Source organism: Eucyclogobius newberryi, unplaced genomic scaffold (genome assembly GCF_026437365.1).
Source record: "Eucyclogobius newberryi isolate DKJ021-1_F unplaced genomic scaffold, fEucNew1.0.hap1 SCAF_16, whole genome shotgun sequence".
NCBI classification, from domain to species: Eukaryota; Metazoa; Chordata; class Actinopteri; order Gobiiformes; family Gobiidae; genus Eucyclogobius; species Eucyclogobius newberryi.
This window is the reverse complement of record NW_027315790.1, coordinates 18,997,248-19,019,221: the sequence shown is the minus strand read 5'-3', so window position 1 is coordinate 19,019,221 and position 21,974 is coordinate 18,997,248. Positions and strand designations below refer to the sequence as shown.

Here is a 21,974-nt window from a genome sequence, read left to right as displayed (position 1 = left end):
TGTTTGTTTTCTAATGTCATAAAATAAAATCTGTTTTTGCCAAGTATAGATATGTTATATGAATAGTTCTAGTTTAAGAATCAGACCGCTGTGTGCTGTCTGTTATTATTTAAAACAAAATGTTTAATCAAAATGAAAATCTTGACCGATCAATATGAGTAAAACAGACCAAATTTGTCATAGAACATGCAGCGCTCCAGCCCATGACAAACATGGGGAGACTCCATGGGTCAGATCCATGATGACTTCTCCGTCTGGATATTCAGGCATTTCCCTGCTTTGACATCACCCTCAGTCGTTTTTCTTTTTTTTTATATATTGGGAATGGGAAGTGGGAATTGTCAAGGCAAAACCATCGCTCAATACGTCCATACTCAACAACAGCATTCTCTCTACTCTTAACGTCTCATCATCTGAAATGAGAATGTGCTGAACAGCTGGGATGATACTCCCATGAAGCTCATATCATATGTTCTTAAAGACAAAGCTGAACTTCATTCAGAGCAAGGCAAGTTTATTTGTATAGCACAGTTTGAGCCTATAGATTTGAACCTGTCTCACATCTTCAGGAAGACTGTTGAAGATTATTAACTGCATAAAACTGAAACGCAGATTCTCCATGTTTAGTCCTGACAGGTTCCTCGAAAATGTTTCTTATTTTAGTTAACACTCAAAATAATAAGTTGCCAATTTGGAGTGTCCTGAAAATACTTACCGTACCAAAAAAAGAAAAAAATGAAAAAATAAATCCAACTATCACCACTGCCAAATTCAAAGACCCAGGGATTGGCATGGAGACATTATTTGCCACATTTCATTTTATTTATACAGGGAAAACTCAATGAGAAAAGTTCTCTTTTTCATGGGTCCCTGTTAAAACGCAACACAAAATAAACAACATACTAAAACAAATCAAATTAACCGATACATAAAAACACATTTACACATACATTATGAGATCAAATGATATAAAATGAAGTAAAACAAGTACATCAGCACTGCTGGTAGTCCTTGACCAGTTCTTTAAAATCTTTAAAAGGCATAACATTATTTAATCTATAAAGTCTCTGTGTTTTGTTCCACAGGGAGGGAGCAAAGTTGTTGAAAGCCTGTGGTGACACGATGGGAATGAAAGATAAAAGTGAGACCTCAAACGGTGAATACCACATTATAGGTGGCGTGACTCAAAAACAATACAAAAGGGATAAGTCTTTCCAAGTCTAATTTACACACTTTTTATTTTGGCCTTTAATTTGTCCGATGTCATTAATTTGATGTGGCTGTCAAAGTTCAAATCTGAGTCCATTTGTACTTGTGCTTGTGCCAAACCTCAACGGGAGGGTCTGACTCAGATGTTCAGAAATGGAGTTGTGTGCATTATAAAGCTATCTCCTCAGGGGGACAGTGTGGGCGGGACTTCCTGTCTGAGCTCAGAGTAAATCCCAGGCCTCAGTGTTGAAGGTGGAACTCGGTCAAAGGCCTTCCTTTCCCATGCCCCCCACCCCCCACTCTCTCATTCCTCTCTCTCATAACTCCATCTATTTCACGGTCTGTGTTTCTCTCTTCCTCCCCCTTCTCCCTCTCTCTTTCCCTCTCCCTTCCTGTCCTCCCTTCATGCATGCATGTGGAGAGTTACCTGTGTGGTTCCACACATCTGCTCCATGTCTGTGTCTTCTATCCAGACAATTCTTAACAAGGCAATGCCGTTTCGGACTGTGTGAAGGTATCATACTAAATAACATACTGACATCATATTTGGATTCACAACTAAATACATAAATGTTGTCTTTACACTCCTACCTATTTACAGTGCATATATAGTTTTAGTCCCATTGTTTCATCCTGATTAAGACTTGGTTCGGTTCTGTTCTAGTCCTGGTTTAGTAATGGTGTAGTCTGAGTTTAATCCCAAATGTGAATACTAAAGATACATACTCCTATCTAGAGCCACATTTCCCTTTTCTGTTGTCATTTTATTCAGAACTCCTCAACACCATTTGACACCTTCTCTGCAAAGTATGTCAACTCTGAACACATGGAAGTGTGTTTATGCCTGCGTTCCCGAGTGCTGTAATTGGCTGCAGATGACCTCTTTGGGGGTTGGAGGGGCTTTTCAGGGAGGAGCCCCGATTCTTTCTCCTCTCACAGCCCCTCAGCAGAGCAGCGACTTCTGCTCTCAATACTTCTGCTGCACTTCTCCAACTCTCAAACCATGGAGAACTTATTTTTGTCTTCTAAACTGGAGACGTGATTTTTTTGGGGGGGGAAATGCCGTAGGACTCTTTGCGGGATGGATTCCGGCACGGCCCCTGTGCTAGTCTGGGTTCTCCTTCTGCTCTCCACCTGTTCGTCGTCAGCGTTTTGTCCAGAGCGATGTGACTGCCAACATCCAATCCATATCATCTGCACAAACCGCGGACTCAGACACATCCCCCAAGACGGGTCACTCAATTTGGAAGATGTAATGGTCTTCAGCTTGGGTGGGAACTTCATCACTAACATCTCTGCACATGACCTGGCAAGGTATGGGAATCTGAAAAGGCTGAACTTGCAATACAATCAAATTCGTAGTATCCATCCAAAAGCATTTGAGAACCTATCCAAGTTGGAAGAGCTGTACTTGGGTCATAATAATTTGTCGTCCATACCTTCTGGGACATTGCAATCGTTGGAAAAACTGACAATTCTTTATGGGAATGACAATGAAATCAAGAGAATTCCATCAGAACTTTTTGCTAATTTAGACACTCTTGTGAAACTAAGATTGGATGGAAACGCTTTGCAAATTGTGAAAGACACTGATTTTAAAAGCCTAACAAACTTACATTATCTCCATTTAGAATTGAACCAGCTGCAGCACATCCACCCACATGCTTTCTCTTGGCTCTCCAACCTGCGTTTCCTAAATCTATCCCATAACAAACAAAAAGCGCTCCGGAATAGTCACGTATTCTCCCAACTGAAAGCTTTGACAACGCTGCTTTTGTCTGACAACGAAATCCAATATGTTGCTAAAGGCATCTTCCAAAATCTCCATAAGTTATCGACGCTAGCTCTTAGCAACAACCGGATATCGCGTCTGGACAGCGGGGCTCTGCAAGGGTTGTCAGGCCTTAGGGAATTGTTGATTGATGGGAACAAGCTGGAGGAAATCCCGGCTGGAACGTTGAACCCCTTGGAAAGCATCGAAGAACTAGATTTGAGCCGGAATAGCATTGCCAAAGTGGATTCCTTAGCGTTCTCCCATCTGAAAAATCTCAAAGTGCTGAAGCTCAAAAATAACTTTCTTACCAGTTTATCCGGAGACAGCTTCACCCTCAACACCCGGCTTTACGACCTCGATCTCCATGGCAACAACTGGACATGTGACTGCCGATTGGAAGAGCTGCAAAGGTGGATGACAGAGGCACATTCTCGGGGTAACCCATTGTCGGTTTTGGTGCAATGTCATTTCCCTGTTACATTAAGAGGTACATATCTGGACTATGTGAATACGTCCCAGCTTCAAAGCCTTAGCAACTGGACTCATTTGTGTCAGGGTCCAAAGGTACCTGAGGAGAGCCGGGCTGGGGAAATAGTGGTAAAGGAAGCAGGCGAAGTCGCGATGATCACAAATGTAAAACCCCAAGCAATGGAAGAGGTTCAAGGAGATCAGGGTGGTCCAAATTTGGAAGGAACATCGGAGAAAAATGACGCACATCTGGTAAGGTCACAACCTGTTGCTAGGTCTGCTGGGGGACGACGCAAAGGCAAGCAAAAGTCTAAGATCATTCCCAGAACAGATCCTCCATCAATCACAACAAGTTTTCACGGAATCAATGAAGTTCCACCGACCAACATCACTGAATATGAATTGGACGGGAATTTTGATCTCCTCCGTTTAGATCTACCTGTCATCACCGACCCTTGCGTCTTTAACCGAAATGTTATCCTCAATGTCTCCGTGGACCAAATTACATCCAGTTCCGTAAGAGTCCATTGGTCTACGAAGGATTACCGTTGCCACACACAAAGACGAGACGCAAATCATCAGGAAATTCACTTCAGGATTTTGTTCGACCGGTTTGGAACTACTGACAAGTTTCCGCGCTACGTTTACGCCCACAGCACTGCCAAATCCATCACGCTTAAAGAACTCAGCTCTGACGTTACGTACATGGTTTGCATCGAAGGGGTCGTCGGTGGATCGGTTTGCAAAGTTGCGCCAAGAGATCACTGCACTGGATTGGTAACTTCACCCGAAAACGCCAATGCTAAACCTCTAACTTTTGACTTGTATCTAGTCACCGTAGCGACTCTAGCTGTCAACGCTCTACTCTTGCTGATCATCGGTGCGGTGTGGTTGGGGCGGGGCTTAAAGAGGAAGTTGCAGAAAAGGAAGTCGGCGGTGCACGTTCGGCACATGTACTCGACCAGGAGGCAATTCAGAGCGACTAATATGGCGGCTGCGGCGGTGGCTGCAGACTTTAGCTCGTACCAAAGCGGCGGTCCGGCCAGGCTTTCCCCGCTGGAAGACAGAGATCTGATAGAGTTCCCTTGTGAGAGATTTCTGGACAGTGCTACGGTCAGAAGGGCCAGTGAGATGCAGAGGTTTACAGACTAAAAACACTCATTTACACAATGAAGACCTTTGCAGTTGTTGAAATCTGTGCAATATTGTTTTTGAATACAGTTTGAAAGCAAGGTTTTTTTTTTATAATTTCCACAGTAGGAAATATTTTATAGGTTAATAGGAGAATTTATTTGAGTAAAATGATTGTAAGTAAGAAAAAAAATCCATGTAGGGAAACGTTGTCATTGCCTCAGCGTTGTCATCGTTTATTGCCCTAAACATTTATGAAAACTGTGTCCTTACTGTGAGTGGGCTTGTCTCCATAGCCCAAAAAAGTCGTTCTTTAGCTAAATTATTCCACATGACATAAAATATTCCTATCTCCAGAGAGCATGTTCCCAAGTATGGTTTTAACTTTCTATTTCCATGGGATTATGCAGGGGACTTTTCACCTCCAGAAAGTTAAATACTGTGCCTTAAATCGACATAATTTACTGTGTTAAAATCTACCATTCTGCAGTATTGAAAATGGCACCAGGATAACAACAGACATTTTGAGGTAAATAAAATAGTGTGTCTTGACATTTACATTCAAACCCCATCATTTTTGTTTTTCACTTAAACGGTATTAGATGAACGACCTTTTCTTTTTTTTTTTCTATTCATTTTTTATCCATAAAACAACAAAAACAAACATAAAACAAACAAATACACATGAAGTAAAGAATAAACAACCTTTTTCATGTTGTGGAGGGAGGGAGGCGTTCTGTGTGACATTCAGACCTGAAGAGAGCACGAGGGCAATAACAATGGTATAAAGTCATGAAGCTATGTTAGTGACTTAAAGATACACTTTGTCTCCTGCTCCATGGACTGGAACGTTTGGAATGTTGCTCAGTGTGACATTAAAGGGGACACATGCATCAACTTTTATGAGCTCTCAACCTTGTTTCCTCATCATTAGTTTACTCAAAGTTCTATTTAAATTGATTTGTTTGAGTTAATCCTGTCTTACAACTGAGGCTTGAGCGCTCGGAAATGTCCTGTTTTCACCTGCCTCCTACGCCACATTCTTGTACTTAGGTGACAAGAATTAAGATTCCAAGTGCCATGATGTATAATTTTAAAATGTCATGTAGCCACTTTTCAAAAATAAAATGGACCTGACTCTATTATTAAGCCTTTTTAGATCAATATTTCAGTTTACAATGAACACAATGTAAAATGATGATTTACTTATATCTCTCCTTTGAACTTGTATTAAGGACAACCCCGTTCACAGTAAGAATCCATGTTTTCAAGATTTTTAAGACTTTTTGAACAATAACATGGCATCTGAAGTGGAAATAAGTTGGTTCATGGTTTAATGGTTTACTCACCTTTGAATTGCAGTATCACATAATGCACTTTGACTACTTTCACTCCTCTTTTCACGTTTCTGTCTGTATAATCCTGTCATATTTTGAACAATATAATATGAATGTTTGTAATATTGTATCCATGTGTCTTCCTGCTCCTTTCAGCAGCTCATTTAGCCTCGTTTCTCTGCAGAGGAAACCTACTCTTTCCTTTGTCCGCTCGCATCTGCCACAGCCATCCTGTGTAAATATGAAATATGACTGTCACTGATTTCAAACATGGTGCTATTATTGTGTTCATAGACTCCAGTCAGACTCTGTACAGTTTGTTGTAACATAATTGTGTGTGTTTTATATAGTTGTCGATGTCTCAGTACTTTTATGATGCTTTTAAATGCAGTAAAAAGGCCCAACAATGTGATTGTGATGTGTGATTGCTCTTCTTTTGTTTTCTAGGGTAATATAACAACAATTATTTGTGTTCAGAAGGGTTTCGAGGGTTTCTTCAATCATCAAACAGGCTGTCAAAAACATGTGCCAAATGTCACAATTTCACAGTAGAAGAAGTTAGTGTAACATTAGTTCAAAATATTTCAAAATATCAAAGTACAAAGCAGAAGTCCAAATAAGAAAATAAGAAAAAAAAGGCAAGGAAGAGTAACCAAAACCCTTAATCAAGTAAGAGTACTTTTACTTCAAATAAAATACGGCCGGAGGACTTAAGAAATCTTCGAAAGTATTGAAGAACCCAATCAAAATATTCCTTTAGAGTAAAAAAGTATAAGTACTCCACACAGATTTGGACAACTATTAGTGTTTAATGTAATATATTTGCAAAGGAATGTTGCTTAGTTTGGGTAAACAGAACAGAAGCTGCTGTAGTCATTTTGACATATAAATTTTGTTCAATCATCTCAAACCCTTTAGTCAAGATATGTACTAAAAATAAACCCTTCAAGTACGTTTTACTTTTCTACATTTCAGTCAAAATGTAGTGGAATTGAAACCAATGAACCGATATCTGCTGTCAAATGTAGTGAAATAAAAGTAAAAACGTATAGAAACTATCAAATTGAATTAATTAAAATACAGATAGCTAAACATTGTATTTAAGCACATTCAGTTTAATATCGGTACTTACTTTTACTACTGCCTAATAGGAGTAAAAGTATGCGGTCCAAAAAAACAACTCCAAAAAGTACAATTTCATTCAAATGTAACTGCAAAGAGTAAAACCACATCCTGCACATAGATGAATGAGAGAGTGTTTGTGAGCGTGAATGTGGGGCACGGATGGAAATGAGCCCATGGCAACAGTCCAGTGTGTTTACAGCACGTGTGTCATGTTCATTAACATGTACTGTCCACAAATAAACATAAGTTAGCACCTGTTTGCAGTGTGGAAAAAGTACTCCATTTAACTCAAAGTTGGGATGTTGACTCACACTATGAACATGCTGAGGAGAAATAACCCCTCAGCCAGTTCAGGCAGATAAATGTTTACAAATGTGCAGAAGAAAGTGCAGATTCCACTCTCAAATGTAGTGAAGTAAAAGTAAAAAGTGTCTTAGGTGGGATTAATTGACAAAAAATAAGATTCCGAGTGCCATGATGTATAATTTTAAAATGTCATGTAGCCACTTTTCAAAAATACAGTGGACCTGACTCTATTATTAAGCCTTTTTAGATCAATATTTGTAGTTTGTAAAGTACAGATGCATAAAAAATGTGATTTAAGTACAGTACTTTTGAGCTTGGTTACTTTTTGAAGCAGTGCTCTGGTTGTGGTCAAGCTCTTCTCTGTGTCTGTGTCCGGGTGCTGCTGGGTGATGGGTGGGGTCCCGGGTTTGGGTGGGTGAGTGCTGGGTTCCAGGTTTGTGGGCGGGTCCTTCTCTCTCGTTTCCCTCAAATCACTCACACATGCAGCGCTCACAGCTTTAATCTGTTCTGGAGGTTAATTACTGGGAGTGTCTGACATTCATCGCAGAGAGTTAGAAAATGGACTGTAATGGAAGTGTAACAGGAAAAGTAACACAAGTTGTAGTAACATCAACATAGCTGCTAATGTTAACTTACTTATTTCACTAAAACATAGTAAAAAAAAACATAATAATAAAAACATAATAATTAAGAATAATACAAAATACAAAGGGAACAAGCGGTAGAAAATGGATGGATGGATGAAAAACAAATGCACATTTTTACATTAAAATTAAAAAAATATATATACATTTTCCAGATTACAATTTCTCATTAAATTAGACACAGATGAACATTAAAACACTTTAAAATACTTAAGATCTTAATCATTAACTATGCTCATTTGAGGAAAGTAATGATACCAAATCAATGGCTTTATCAGATCTATAAGACCAAACTATCACATAAAGAAAGTACTATTATTTTGTGTTGAACAAATAATTCAATATGGATCCTTAGTTTGAAATGTCAGTATTGTGAGTAGAATCATCGACCGATGAGGGTTTTTTATAATCCAGACTAGTGCCAAGGTAGAACATCTACACTGGCACAATAACCCTAAAGCAGGGTAATACCACTGAACTGTTTTCAAAATACAGTATTGTTTGAAAAAAATCAACACACAATTTAATTTATACCCCTTAAGAAGCTAGTTAGTATGACAATAACTCAATTGTTACTGATTTGACCCTCCACAGCTCCAATCTTTAAAACATAAACATTAGAGAAATGTCTCCACTGGCACAGAACATCAACACATGATAAATACTGAGCCCAGATGTATTGTTCCATCTTTTATTTATTGAACAATAATTGGCAATAGTAAATATCCTGAGAGGCTTATGTGACTTGGCCAGATGGCGCCACCTGCTTGTGTCTATGGAGAGAAGTCTAACTCCCATTCTGTGGAACTATTACATCTGCTAAAGTTACACAGTGCACATTCAAAAACAGTATTAGCTCTATATTTGTAGCAGCATCTTTTTTTTTTAAATATAAACACAACATACAATCTGTTTTTTAGGCCAAATCTGAAATACACTGTTATGATCTGGTTTATGTTATGATTCTGATTCCATTAACATTAAAACCACTAAAATCTCTTTATAATCAGGCAGTAGAAGTGTTAGACAAGAGACACCATCACTGTCAAACTCAACAAAATATAACACTTTAAACTTGTGTATTATGTGAGTATACATTATTCTAACAATCCGTCCACCTTTACTCTGAGCAGACAACATTAAGGTCACAATAAAACTTAGCTCAACTTTTGCATAGACAGATTTCTCTGAGCGGAGGGAAAAGTCCTTTTAGAGAATCCGCTCTAGGGAAAGATCTTATGAAATACTTCTGTCATTTTGAATCTTTGAAGAGAATATGTCAGCTACTCTTCTCTGTCTGACATGTTGATACTCTGAGGATGTAACGTTTGTAATATCACCAAACATGCACCAACAAAAGTATCCACAAGAGGGCAGCAGAGTCTATATACAAACAAATGACCTTCCCCACCAGTTCTTAATAAAGTAAATCGTTTGACCAATACATCCATAAATGTAGCAAACATAACCATTTTAAACAAAAGTGAATAATTACGTAGTCTTTGTACAGGAAAATATCTCTTTTATTTTTCAGTAATACTGTACATACATGTAAAAAGACAGTAGAAATCTAAATGTGCCTGACTGCATACATCTGTTCTGCTTGTTTCACACCGCGTACAGTGTTTACAAAGGTCTATAATATTAAAGGCCAGGGTTTCTCCTCACCGCTCCTGTCCTGAGTGCAACACGGGGATCTGTAGTACTAGTTCCATAGGACATTGCACGTGTAACTCTCTGTGGCATGCAATATAGTGCAATACATTGTGTTCCAGTTCGACAATTTGATGTGATTGGCAAAAAGAGAGCAGGGAATCAAAACATGAAAATGTACTAATGACCACAGACTTAGTCCTTATTAGTCCTGTCCAGTGGTGGAAAGTAAAGTACAAAAGTAAAAGTAGTGTACTTCCCTACATGTGAGCGCAGGTACTGTGTCTGTGCTTTCTACTTCAGCTTTGAGCAAACAAAAATATGGACAAAAAAAATCACTTTAAATCTGAGTGAAATCCTTTTACTTTTTACTCTTAAATTCACATTTTAAACGGTTACTTCAAAACTTGTACTTAAGTAGATTTTTGATGTGCTATTCTTACTTCCACCACTGGTCCTGTCAACTGATAAAAGTTAAGCCTGAGTAATTCAATAACATTAGCAATTTAATTTGATACTGATGTTACATTTTGTGCACATGTAGATGAACATAGTCGATACCAATATTAACCTTAAAGCTCGGGTACACAACTTTTATAAATAAGGACCTTGTGTGCCGGCTGCATCGACTGCAAACCAGAAAGAAAGAGTGTGATTTACTGAGTGTTGGCAGCTTCCCTTCTCCGTCTGAAAAAGCTGTTGTCAAGCTGTTGAAAATGCGTGCATGTGAATATCAGCAGTGCGCCAAAGGCTTTACGAGAGATCAATCGAGTACACCCAGCTTTAAAACACTTTAGAAGACTAAGACCGTACTTGGCTGCAACATGTTAAAGTAACCCTATAACGTACAAGAGTGCAGAAGTACGCCACGTTTCGACTGGTTCACTTTAAAGCCGATTGGTACGGTCCGAAACTGTCCTATGTGAACCGTACCGGTCAATTGAAGCGGTCCGAAGGGGGAGAGTGGTCTGGTTTACTTCTGAGCGAGATGACTGGACAAGAGAAAATGCAAACCAAGGTAAAAAAAATCGCAATCCCGCACCAAACGCCGACAGACTTAGCAAAACAACGCAAGCGCACATTAGCATCAGCTGTACCCTGTTTATCCATGCGCACGTCTCGCAGCGCCACCAACTTGGAACAACTCAAGCGCCTTTTTGTGACTTGCTGAGATGGACATTGTGTAGAAAAAGCATAATTCAGGTACAATTTATATTTTATTTCTTAAGTAAGACGTTTGTTACGCTTGGGTGACGTCAGCTGCTCACGTACCAGACCACTGCGAGACACACATCGCACCTTTAACAGAACCGATCCAAAGCGCGCCAAAGCGGGCCAGTCTCGGGGACCAGGCCCAATCTCGGGGGGACCGGGGGCCAGTCAAAACGTGGCTGTAATTGTATCCAGTCTCCAACCTGAGAGTAGTATTTCCATTTCCACTGAGTTAAACAGCACAGATGGGGTTGGCATGGCATGGTTCAGTTCCGTTTAGATGACTATCCTTAATGTAAATGCTTGCGTCCGTACCACATAGAGCCCCTTTAAGTCTTTAGAAGTGAGCAGGATTGGGCATCATTTCATGTGCCGTTTCCCGTGGGGTGAAGTGCGTGACTCCTGGGGTCGGGTGGAGATGATGGTGTCCGTCCGGGCTGAGGGTGGAGGCGCGGTGGTCAGTCGGAGGAGAAGCCCTGACCCTCCCTCTGCCGCGCCGTCACCGGACAGTCTTTGTGCGTGAGGAGGATCTGCTTGAGCTGACCCACCTCTGTCCTCAGCGACGTCACCTCGTTCTGAAACCAAAAAGAACATCAGGTTTTGTTGGTCGGTCAGAGAGGCTCGCCCAGTAACCAGCGCGTCTTTGGGTTTGATTCTCAGAGTATAATGTGTATGACGAGACATCAACTGTAGTAAACGTGTAAATGCAAAAATGTATTACTTGTATACACGTTTTTAATCATGTGATGTGTAAATATTGCTAAAATTGCACATCTTTATGTCTCTGTGGGAGAAAAAAATATTGGATAGAAAACGGTCTATGAAGTTACAATGTCACATGAAATCTATGGATGAAAGTGGATAAATTAAAAATGTTAAATGTAGGTGCAGATTGGACAACGTCCTTGTTTCTAAGTTATATCTTCTAAAAAAGTTTTGCTTGTACTGCAAAGGTTTACCAGGATTATCCTGTTTTAGGGCTTTTGTGACAATGATAGTGCTGCAAGATTAATTGCAATTGAATCAAAATCACTTTTTGAATGAACGCGATTAGCAAATCACAAAGACATTTTCTGCTGTATCATAATTTCCTCTATAAACGACATATCAGGTCTTATTCTGCATAAAACACGTTTAGCTCTGTCTAAACATACATGTGGTTATTTTATTAGTTTGTTTGTTGAAAGGCCTATTTCAGTCTTTTTGTTAATTCTCATTTCAAGGTTTAAAATATGTGAACTTTGAACAGAATCGTATCATTAAAACATAAATGCAAATTTGATTGCAATACGTGTTTAAAAAAATGGCAATTCGATATTTCTCTCATATCATGCAGCCCTAGACAGTGGCACAACATGGTGTGAATACTGTAGTTTCTGTTCATCTTTCCTACAGCAGTATATCACCCTTCACCATGGCGACAGGCCTGGGTGTTGGCCTAACCTGTAGCTGCAGGTTGGTGTGGGTGAGCTCCTCGGCCTTCTTCTCCAGAGACGACACCCACAGTTTCCTCTTCTGTCGACAGCGCGTGGCCGCCGCTCTGTTCCTTTCCAGAAACTTCTGCCTGCGCTCATCTGGATGCTGCTCTGAGCTTCTTCTGCGGCGGGGCCCTGCTCCTGGAGAGTCTGAGGGGCCCGCACAGCCCCCGAGCCCGGCCTGAGAGAAGGAGTGCTGACAAAGGGACCGCTCAGAGGAGACGGGGGACACCTGGACCAACAGAACACAAGGACAGAAAATGAATGTCACATGACTTTTGCTCGTATGCTTTTGTCCACGTCATCTTTACTTCATCTACTGTTGCTATGACGACTGTGGATGTAACAAGCTTAACAATTATATTTAAGATTTTACTCAAAAATCTTACCTAGTTTTTCAATTTTGCTGAAGTTTATAATTTTACAGAAGCAGGTGGGATATACACTTTGGTAATTCCATAACTGTTACCTAGCAACAATGTTTTCTTAAATGCACACATCATTCATACAACGTTTAAACCCGCTCTTAAATAGTCTTTGCATTTTGAGATATTTGAGGGATTCATTTTTAGAACTACTTCCTTCCTCTTGGCAAAATGCCCCTTGACTAATGGAGTGATAAAGAAAAAAGGCAGTAACACTGGAATAGAGCAGTATTTTCAACTTTTTTTGAGTTGCGGTGCACTTTTATGGTTGAAAAGATTCCCCGGCACACCACATACTAAAACATGACCAAATCACAACTTTGGGGAATAAAAAATGGTAGATAATATGGCAAATATTGTCTGTGCCACTGGTTCTTTAAACTAAGTGAGGTGTACAAGTGCAGACGTATTCTGAGGAGGAATGAACTAAACCACAGGGCACAGTGTTCTCCGGCCTTGAGCAGCAAAGGGAGGAGTTCACAGACTTGTTATTCTCCTGAGCTCCTGTAGAGGGCGCACAGAAGCAGCCCGGTGGTGCTCTTACCTGAGAATTAGACAGAGGTGCTTCAGGAGGCGAGCCCTGGTGAGGTCGAGGGGGCGGGGACTGGTGGGCCTGAGTGGGCGGGGCGTTCTGGTGCAGGGTGTGACCTATGTGCTGAGGGGGCGGGACGTGGAAGCGCTGCTGGTAGTTGATTGGCGGAGGAGATAGCTGAGGATGGTGCTGTAAGGGCGGGGCCTGTTGTCGTGGTGACATGATGTCCATCATGTGTGCCATGGGAGGACCCGCTCTGTTCATGGACATCAGTCTGGGCTGGTGGAAGGCGGGGCCCAGCGGGTGCTTCAGCCTCTGGAGAAACACACACACTGATAATGAGGACGATGAAGACCACTGTGAGCCCCCGACACTAAACTACAGCATGTCCCCCTTTCATCCATCTTATTATGTCCTGCTTTTACATTCAAAATCAAGCCATCCTTTCCACCTCCTGCTTGTATCCATGGAGATGTTGATGTTCTGCCTGGAAGTGTAGAGTGGCTAGCACTTTCGCCTCACAGCAAAAGAGGTCGCGGGTTCGACTTTCTGTGTGGAGTTTGCATATTTTGCCCCCGTGTCTTTACCGTAAGTAAAATCCTCCAGCTAAAGGTCCTGACATAGACTAGCTCACGATTTGGGGCTTCATTTATGCGTACGTATTTTTTAGTATGTAATATGACTTTCTCACTTTAAATTTGGGATCTATAAAAAGACAACATGATGAGCGGTTTGGTCCAAAAAGGCTGAACCCTGTGCCTCGGGGATGCTGGTTGCCCCAGTAACATTGAAGGGTGTGTCAAATGCAGAGCAAATTTGGCAATGGAGACGATAAAGTGTGCCTTAACCTTAACTGTAGACTATCTACTGTATACTAGGCCTTTATTCTATGACAGGTAATTCTATGGCTGAAAATACCTTGAAAAACTTGCATTCTTAGTGACATTTTAATTTAGATAATATACCGCATCTCCAAAGCAACATACTGTAATTATTTTTTGTAATAATCTTTTCAACATTTCTCCCACTTAGGTGTAAGACAATAAAGATCCAGGCCCGACCAGCTGACGAGTCTGTTTGTCTACGTGCCTTATACAGTGTGTAGAACAAACTGCATCGGACTGAATTAAGCTGAATTATTATCAATACTTAATAACATAACCTAATAACGAACCCTTAATGAATCACTTGCCATGTGAACTGACCATTCCACTCCCTGTTTTAGTAACACACCGACGAGTCAAAGCAGATGCACTTGTGACTTGGCTTTAGTCTGAATAAAAATACTCTAAACTAAAGTGTCCGAGCAGCAACCCGCAGACACTTTCACACGTTATAATTCCTCTGGATCATGTGGCCACACTTTCAGCTCACCTTTCAACCTGCGCCTGGGGAGGAGGGAGAAGATGGAGAGAGGGGAGGGAGAGGGACGGGACGAAGGAAAAGAAAAGAAAAGAGAGGTACAGAGGAGGTAGAGGAGACGGTAGGGAGGAGGCACGTGGGTCAGAAGGTTGGCACTGAGGAGGCAGAGACCTGATAGAGAGGAGCGAGACGAGAGGGAGGGAAGGAAGGATAGAGGAGACGGGGGAGAAGGGGGGAGGAGAGGTTGAGTTTGGAGCATGACATCAGCCCCTGGTCACGCTGTTACACAAGGGCCGGGCTGAGCTACCGACGGGAGGTTTTTAGTCCAGGCACAGAGAACTCCAAGTGCGCTGAACAACCAAAATCAAGTGGTCGTTTCCCCCGTGGTGTGCGGTGGTCTGACTTTCACCTGTCGGACCACTCCTGTCCCGGTCTACAGCAGGTCTAAGAACCCATTCGGCTCGAACGGAGGCGGGGAGACGTTCAGCTGTACGTGATAACCGCACTAAACATTTCAAAGGTCTTCCAAAAACATCTGGGCAATGCTTTAAAAATCAATTACAAATACAAACGCGCATATACATTATCATTGTTTAGATCTGTTCAAGCTGTGGTAGACATGAAACGGTATACTTGCGCGTGTATACCAAGGTCAAATTCAAGTTTCGGCACATTTTAACACGTAAAAAGCCGCCCGTAAATGGCCGATTCCGCCATATTTGCCATAGTATGTCGAAACTAAAATGGCTGCTCTCTGAAGCACAAATAAACACATCAAAGTTCTGGTAAACTTTACTTTCACTCTAACGTAGCAGACCGTAACAAAACACATGCTAATCCGCTGTGGTGGTTTGTCATCTGCTGATCTGAGACGAGTGAGAGCATGTCCAAACACAACTGGAATATGTTCTGTTTCTTACAAGAGCAGCTGTATCGAGACTATAAGATTTTAATTCACAATATATGGTATTTATGTTGGTTACATGTTTTATTATTGGTATTTTATGACTGATATCTTAAAAAAGGCAAGGGGAAATGAGAAATAGCAACAGCGGTGGATGAGGACACAAGGATTCACTATCTGCTTGTGCTGTGAAGGCGTTTAAATGAGGCTAAAAACAAAAGCTGCTATTTTCACAGTTGTGACGCTACAGTTAATGAAGGTAATTTGAGTGCTAAAATAAACAGAACGAGTCAAGTGAAGGTGCATCAACTGAAAATACAGAGAAGCACTTCCTGGATTTCCTCCAGCTTTTTTTTTTTAAGGTTGAAAATTGTAACGCTTAAAAGTAGAAAGAAATTAGAATATGGCTCTTTAAATTAAGTAAAATGCGTGCTTTCAAACTTGTCCTGGTTTTGTACTGGTGAGCCCAGTTTAGCCCTAACTTGGTTTGGTCCGTTCTTTATTTGTTAGTGTGTTATTCCTGGTCTAGTTGAGGTTTATAACAAAAACGTATATTATAAATGTCTTTAAAACACTATGTATTCAATGTACTTTGATTTATTAATTTACAAATCCATTTAGGAAAACCTTTTGCAATTAGCTTTTCCGTGGCCCTCCTGATCCTCCTCGCTAATGTCAAGTAAATAATAAAAGTGAACTGTAAGGAGCTCTTTGATTGGTTTACAAATGTATTGTGACCAATCAGAGAGCTCCTTATAGTTCACGTGTATAAATTGTTTTACATTAGCCAGGAAGGCCATGGAAAAGCTAAACCGAGACGCTAACTAGAGAAGCTAATCAGAGAAGCTAATACAGTTACAGCAAAGGTTTTTCATAAATGGATCAAGTCATTGTTTTACTAAATGCATACAAAAAAAAGTACATTAAATGTTCTTTTAAAAAATCATGTTTTAAAAGTTGCAATTAACAAACGCATTCACCCATTCACTCAGTAAATCAGAACTATAGGACTATTAACTAAGCCATAGAGTCAAAGTGGGACTATAAGGACTAACACTGGACTGAATGAGGTCTTTAATGGGACTGAAACATGGTGACAAGAAGAACTACACCAGAAATGAACCAGTTCGACAAAAGTAAAACCAGGACTAGCACTATTCCAGGATTAAAATGTTCAAGTCCAAAAAGTCTAAATCTTCCGTCTAAAAACACAGCACTGAAACAACACTCCAGTCCTCGCTTTACACTTTACAAACCACCACTACGGCACCAGCCCCGCTGCACTGCGCCTTTAAGACCGGCACCATTCAGCCGGTGCCAGCGATGAGCTCATGTGTGAGTGTGTGCCAGCTCTACCCTGGGCCCGCCTGCCACTCAAACCCCTCTGTGTTTACTACATAGAAACAGCAGCGTTACATCATGCCTCCACTCTGGAGCGGGATATGGATGACACACTGCAATGATATTTCTGTCTGCTGCAGGCCTGCTTCACTGAGACACAACAGGAAACAATGAGCCGCCTGTGCGCTGTTACTTTGGGGTTAAGATACGAGAGTGTTAATGTTACAGATCTGGTTACAGGTTCAAAACACGGGGCCGCTGAGGATTAAAGGTGAGGTGGAGTCGGTGTGGAGGGAGATGAGAGTTTGGTGATGTGATATTACAGGTTAGGGACGTCACTATATCAGATTTGGTGTTATGATTATTGAAAGTAGACGATTTAAGCAGTGAAAGAAGTACCCAATTGTGTTGCTAAGTAAAAGTACAGATGCATGTGCAAAAAAAATCAAGTAAAATAAGAAGTAGAGCAAGAAAAATCTACTACTAAAAGTGCCCGTTTAAAAATTGACTTTAAAAGTAAAAACATATTTTGAGAACTAAAGCTGTACATGTTGTGCTGGTCTTTGATCAGCAGCTATTCAAATACATTTCTTGTCTACTGCTTTTTATGTACGGTATATATTTAGTTTCGTTTGAACTCAAAACCTTTAGGCAGGACATCACTATGAATGTGCTACAAACAAGTCCTCAAACCATAAGAAAAATAAACTACCGTAATTTCCGGACTATAAGTCGCACCTTTTTTCATAGTTTTGGCCAGAGTGCGACTTATACTGATATTTATGCTTATATACTTATACTTATAGCGACTTAAATGTGATTAGTTGTTATTTTCACACGTATAACCTTATTTCATACTCCAGTGCAACTTATATATGTTTTTTTCTTCTCTATTATGCATTTTTTGGCTGGTACGACTTATAGTCCGGAAAATACGGTACTTTTTACTTTTCTGTCCAGTTAAAAATGTAGTGGAGTAGAATGTACAGATACCTTCTAGATGCATATTGCTTATTTCTGTTATTTTAAAAAGTAAAGAGAAGTGTGGAGGATGAGGTTATAATGTGTGTATAGGTATTTTAGTTCTAGGGATCAATTAAAAAATGGTTGATGGAATTCAAACTCCAGCTAGTCATTTATTCCTGTGAATATAATTGTTGAAATTCTTGCAAGTTTGATCATCCAATTTGTCTAATACGGAAAATGGTAATATTCAAGTCTAATACAAAGGATGACATACAAATGAATGTCTACAATGCGGAAAAGAAAACATATAGCTGTGAATAATAATAAAGGAATTCTTGCGTGATTCAGAATTTTAGATCAATAAATACATTCATCACGTTTCAGTGTATTAAATATGTATTTGTATGCCAGCAAAACAATATTCACATGATTGAAGGTAGGATTTTGGGCACTTTTGACCATTCAGGGTGCAGTGCCCTAAAACTCATGGTAAAATAGATCTGCATATGCATTAGTTTGTTCTGTTGTTTTGTTTATTGTTCGGAGTTTGAAATACAGGGATGTGGGCGGAGACACTGATATCCAATATAGGTTTAGTGCATGGTTCAACACCAGGTCACCATAGATGCCCTCCATATAAAACAAACTTGACTTGACTTGTCGAATGTTCCCTGGCTCTTGTCTCCGTATCTCCTCATTGTGTATGGATGAATGTTTTGTGTCGAGGAGCAGGCACACTTCACAACTGCGGGTCTGGAGCAGCTTTTGATGGCACGCAGCGCTTTAACTATTGATACGACATGGACCCGAGGAGAAACTGTGACCTGCAGGGTAACTAAAAGAACACACGCAACGGACAGGATCACATGCTCAGATACGGTTTAGATACTGCCTAAAAATATCGAAAAACAGTACTAGTTTAGTTTAATCACTTGTGGTGTGCCCCAGGGGTCGATTTTAGGTCCTGTGCTTTTTAGCTTGTACATGCTCCCTCTTGGTGGTGTCATCTGGAGACATAAAGCTGATGGTACACAGCTTTACATCTATAATTAGACTCTCATTTTCACCCTAAGAGCTGCTTTACAATATACCTGATACTCTGATTAGACCTATTGTTTTCTTTGTTTTGGCTTAGGCCTGAGAATAGAGTTGTGAATGGGTGACAGATTGTACTTTAGACCCCAGTATTTGTCAGGAAAGCTATTGCGCCCAACTTGTTGACACTGGAGAGTGGAAAGCTTGTCTGTGTGTTGTCCAGTTCACACAGATGCTGAACCAAACAGAGACGGGCCAAAATAACAAGATGATTTCTCTCTCACTGAACAGCTAATCACACGGAGGACATTATGACACAACACTGAACTTACACTGCCTAGCAAAAAAAAAAAAAGTTGCTTTAGAAGAAAAAGGGGCACACACTCATTTGTTGTGAAAAAGTTTCACTAAGATTCTGCAATATTAAACTATTTATTTCCATCCAGTGCATTATTGTTCACAGTTGATCTTGTGTTGATGATGGAGAGTGCACAAAGCCTTCTCCAGCTCGTCCCAAACTCTCTCACTGGGTTCAGATCTGAAGTACATTAGTTTCTGCTTCTCCTTAGATGTTTTCTCTGCTTGATGTTAAATGATTTGACCATTCTCAAACACACTGACATCTTTTCAATGACCACAGGATTTGTCTTTCCACATGCTTGTTTCAGAAATGAGAAGCCTATCACTGCATTAGTTGAGTTTAAATACAGTGTTGCAGCTAAAGGATCATCACCTGCAGCAGTTCTCCAAGAGGAGGAGAGGACCTACTGTGTTTGCTTAGTTGAATCCAAGGGGAGACTTTTTAGTGGACAGAGCTGACCTGGGGTTGCATGAAAAGCTGACACAAGTAGGGCTTGGGATCTTTATATTTTTGCGTGTGTTTCCCACTCACTAGGTATTGGTTCACCTAACAGTATTGGTATTAGTATTTGGTAATATAGTATTTGGAAACGGCAATGAACAATGCTTTTGCCAGTGCCTATTTCTGTGTTAATCTTTATCCAGAACAACAAGTATGTTTTATTGTATGTATTGCATGTTCATCGATTACTTTAAATACTATTTCCCTGTTGTTGTTGTTGTTGTTGTTGTTGTTGTTGTTGTTGTTGTTGTTGTTGTGATGGTGACACTATAGTCTTGTTTCCACCTGTTCGCTTTGATCATTTTTGGACGAGGGCCGAATTTCAAACTCAGGCTGGGTCACGGGCCAAACATACAGTAAAAAATAAAATTACAACAGTTGTTTAAATTAAATAGCTTTATATAGACTAGTAATAGTTATTTGTGGACACTGTGGACACACCATCTTCATGCAACAGCAGCAGGAACAGGAACATGGATTCATGAGATGATTTCTGATATGAAATGTTGAGATCACAGACATGTTGGCCTATAGTTTAAGCTTAGTGAGAATACTCTTCATGCAGTGAATTAAATTAATTCCTATTGTATTCACGGAGTGCAGCTCACAGCAGATTCACTCTGTTATGTTAATGCTTTATTATCTATTTTTATTAGGGACATAGGTGGGGACACAGGTTAATTGACTTAAGAATACTAAGTTACAATAGTATTTTCAGTATGCTATTACACCCTGACCTGTGTTTTTACCTGTTGCCCTTGATCTGTCCAGGTCCTGCACTGGTTTGGAGGTTTTCCTCACAGAGCTGTCATCACAGAAGCACAGCTCTAACGTCTAAATAGTCACCTTTCTTCCATGTGTTTCCCAAAGCCGCACATCTCTTTTTCTGCTCATAACCCTCTGCTCAAGTGAAATATGTAAAGCTACGTTGCAATGCAGTGTAGAAGTGAAATAGATGCACAAAAAGCTGACAAAACTGGAAGTAGTTTCTTGTTTCCTAGTTGTAGCTCACAGCACCAAACATGGAACAATTTGTGAATTGCAGAGATTGGCCTCATGATTAAAAATATAATTCAGATATGATTTAGATTGTATTATTAAGAAAACGTGCTGCATCAAGTCAAGAGGATTGAAATGTGTTCCACTGTTAAAAGAACCGTTCCAAAACGCTCCTCGGCGAACCGGTCTGGGGGATCAGGGCTTATGGCTTATGGCATAACCAAAACAGACAGGGCCATAAAACAAGAGGCCGCACATACCCTGAGCCGAGGAGCATGGTTTGGGTATCGCGTAAAGGCCCTGGTAGAGCTGTTATATCAGACATGTGCTGAAAATACAGCAGAGATACTCTTTACCAGAGCCGAGCACAGGTCTGCGGGAGGGCACAGCCTTTTAGAGCGGGCACCTTGGCTTCATTCACCTGGTGTGAAGTGGCTTCTGCTGTTGGATATAAATATTAGCACCACTTTGGCCTCGCTGCCAGCACATGAATCAGGGATGAGAGTTATACCTGGATGTATTAAAGATGGAGGCTGCATGTCTGAGTGTGGACATATAGCAGAGGACAGAGGTGGTGCCGCTGCACTTCAAATGCATTTAGCATCTCTTGAAACACGCCATCAACCTGCTACCTTTGCCCCTCAACCAATTCATACAAATACACTCAAATATAATACAATCTTCTAAGCCTTTCAGTTTTGTTTAGTTCTGCTTCTCCTCTATTCTTATTTAATAATAAATTATATTCATATTCAAAGTTATTTCTTCTTGATGGCAATTTAAACAGAGCAATTCCCTTTGCTTTTTATATAAGAGAACAGTTTTATACCAAGAAACATACTATTTCTAATTCAAAAATGTGTTTTTACAATAACATCAGCAGCTTTTTCCATCTTAAAAAAAACATAGTGTCTAAACCAGACTTGGACATCCATCCATTTGTCTCCAGTAGATTAGACTACTGTAACGGCCTGATCACTGGCCTCTCCAAACCAACTGTAAAACAGCTGCAGTACATCTAGAACGCTGCTGCTCGGGTCCTGACTAGAACCAGGAAGTACAATCAAATTATTATAGTATAGTTTATTAAGTTATAGTATAGTATGTGGAATAGAGCAGAAAGGACATTTAACCAGAGATGGGGATCAAACTCTCCATGCAAAGGCCTCCACAAGGTCTGGCACCTTTAACATCTGACTATGGTGCAGTACATT

General features: G+C 40.4%; 2 protein-coding genes across 2 annotated transcripts in view; one reads left to right on the top strand and one right to left on the bottom strand.

Moving 5' to 3' along the window:
- The first annotated feature begins 2,060 nt into the window (after positions 1–2,060).
- On the top strand, positions 2,061–4,664 carry tril (TLR4 interactor with leucine-rich repeats). Its single transcript, XM_072447801.1, has one exon. It carries the CDS (start codon positions 2,291–2,293, stop codon positions 4,601–4,603), a length of 2,313 nt encoding a protein of 770 aa, XP_072303902.1. The 5' UTR covers positions 2,061–2,290; the 3' UTR covers positions 4,604–4,664.
- Positions 4,665–9,495: 4,831 nt separating this feature from the next.
- LOC140361899 (cyclic AMP-dependent transcription factor ATF-7-like) overlaps positions 9,496–21,974 on the bottom strand; it is a 28,767-nt gene continuing 16,288 nt past the window's right edge. Inside the window, exons 7-9 of the mRNA XM_072447800.1 lie at positions 13,304–13,606; positions 12,303–12,566; positions 9,496–11,434 (exon numbers count right to left, since the gene is read on the bottom strand). Of these exons, the coding sequence (XP_072303901.1) occupies positions 11,318–11,434; positions 12,303–12,566; positions 13,304–13,606 (684 nt within the window). The 3' untranslated portion in view covers positions 9,496–11,317. The remainder of the gene's footprint in view (positions 11,435–12,302; positions 12,567–13,303; positions 13,607–21,974) is intronic.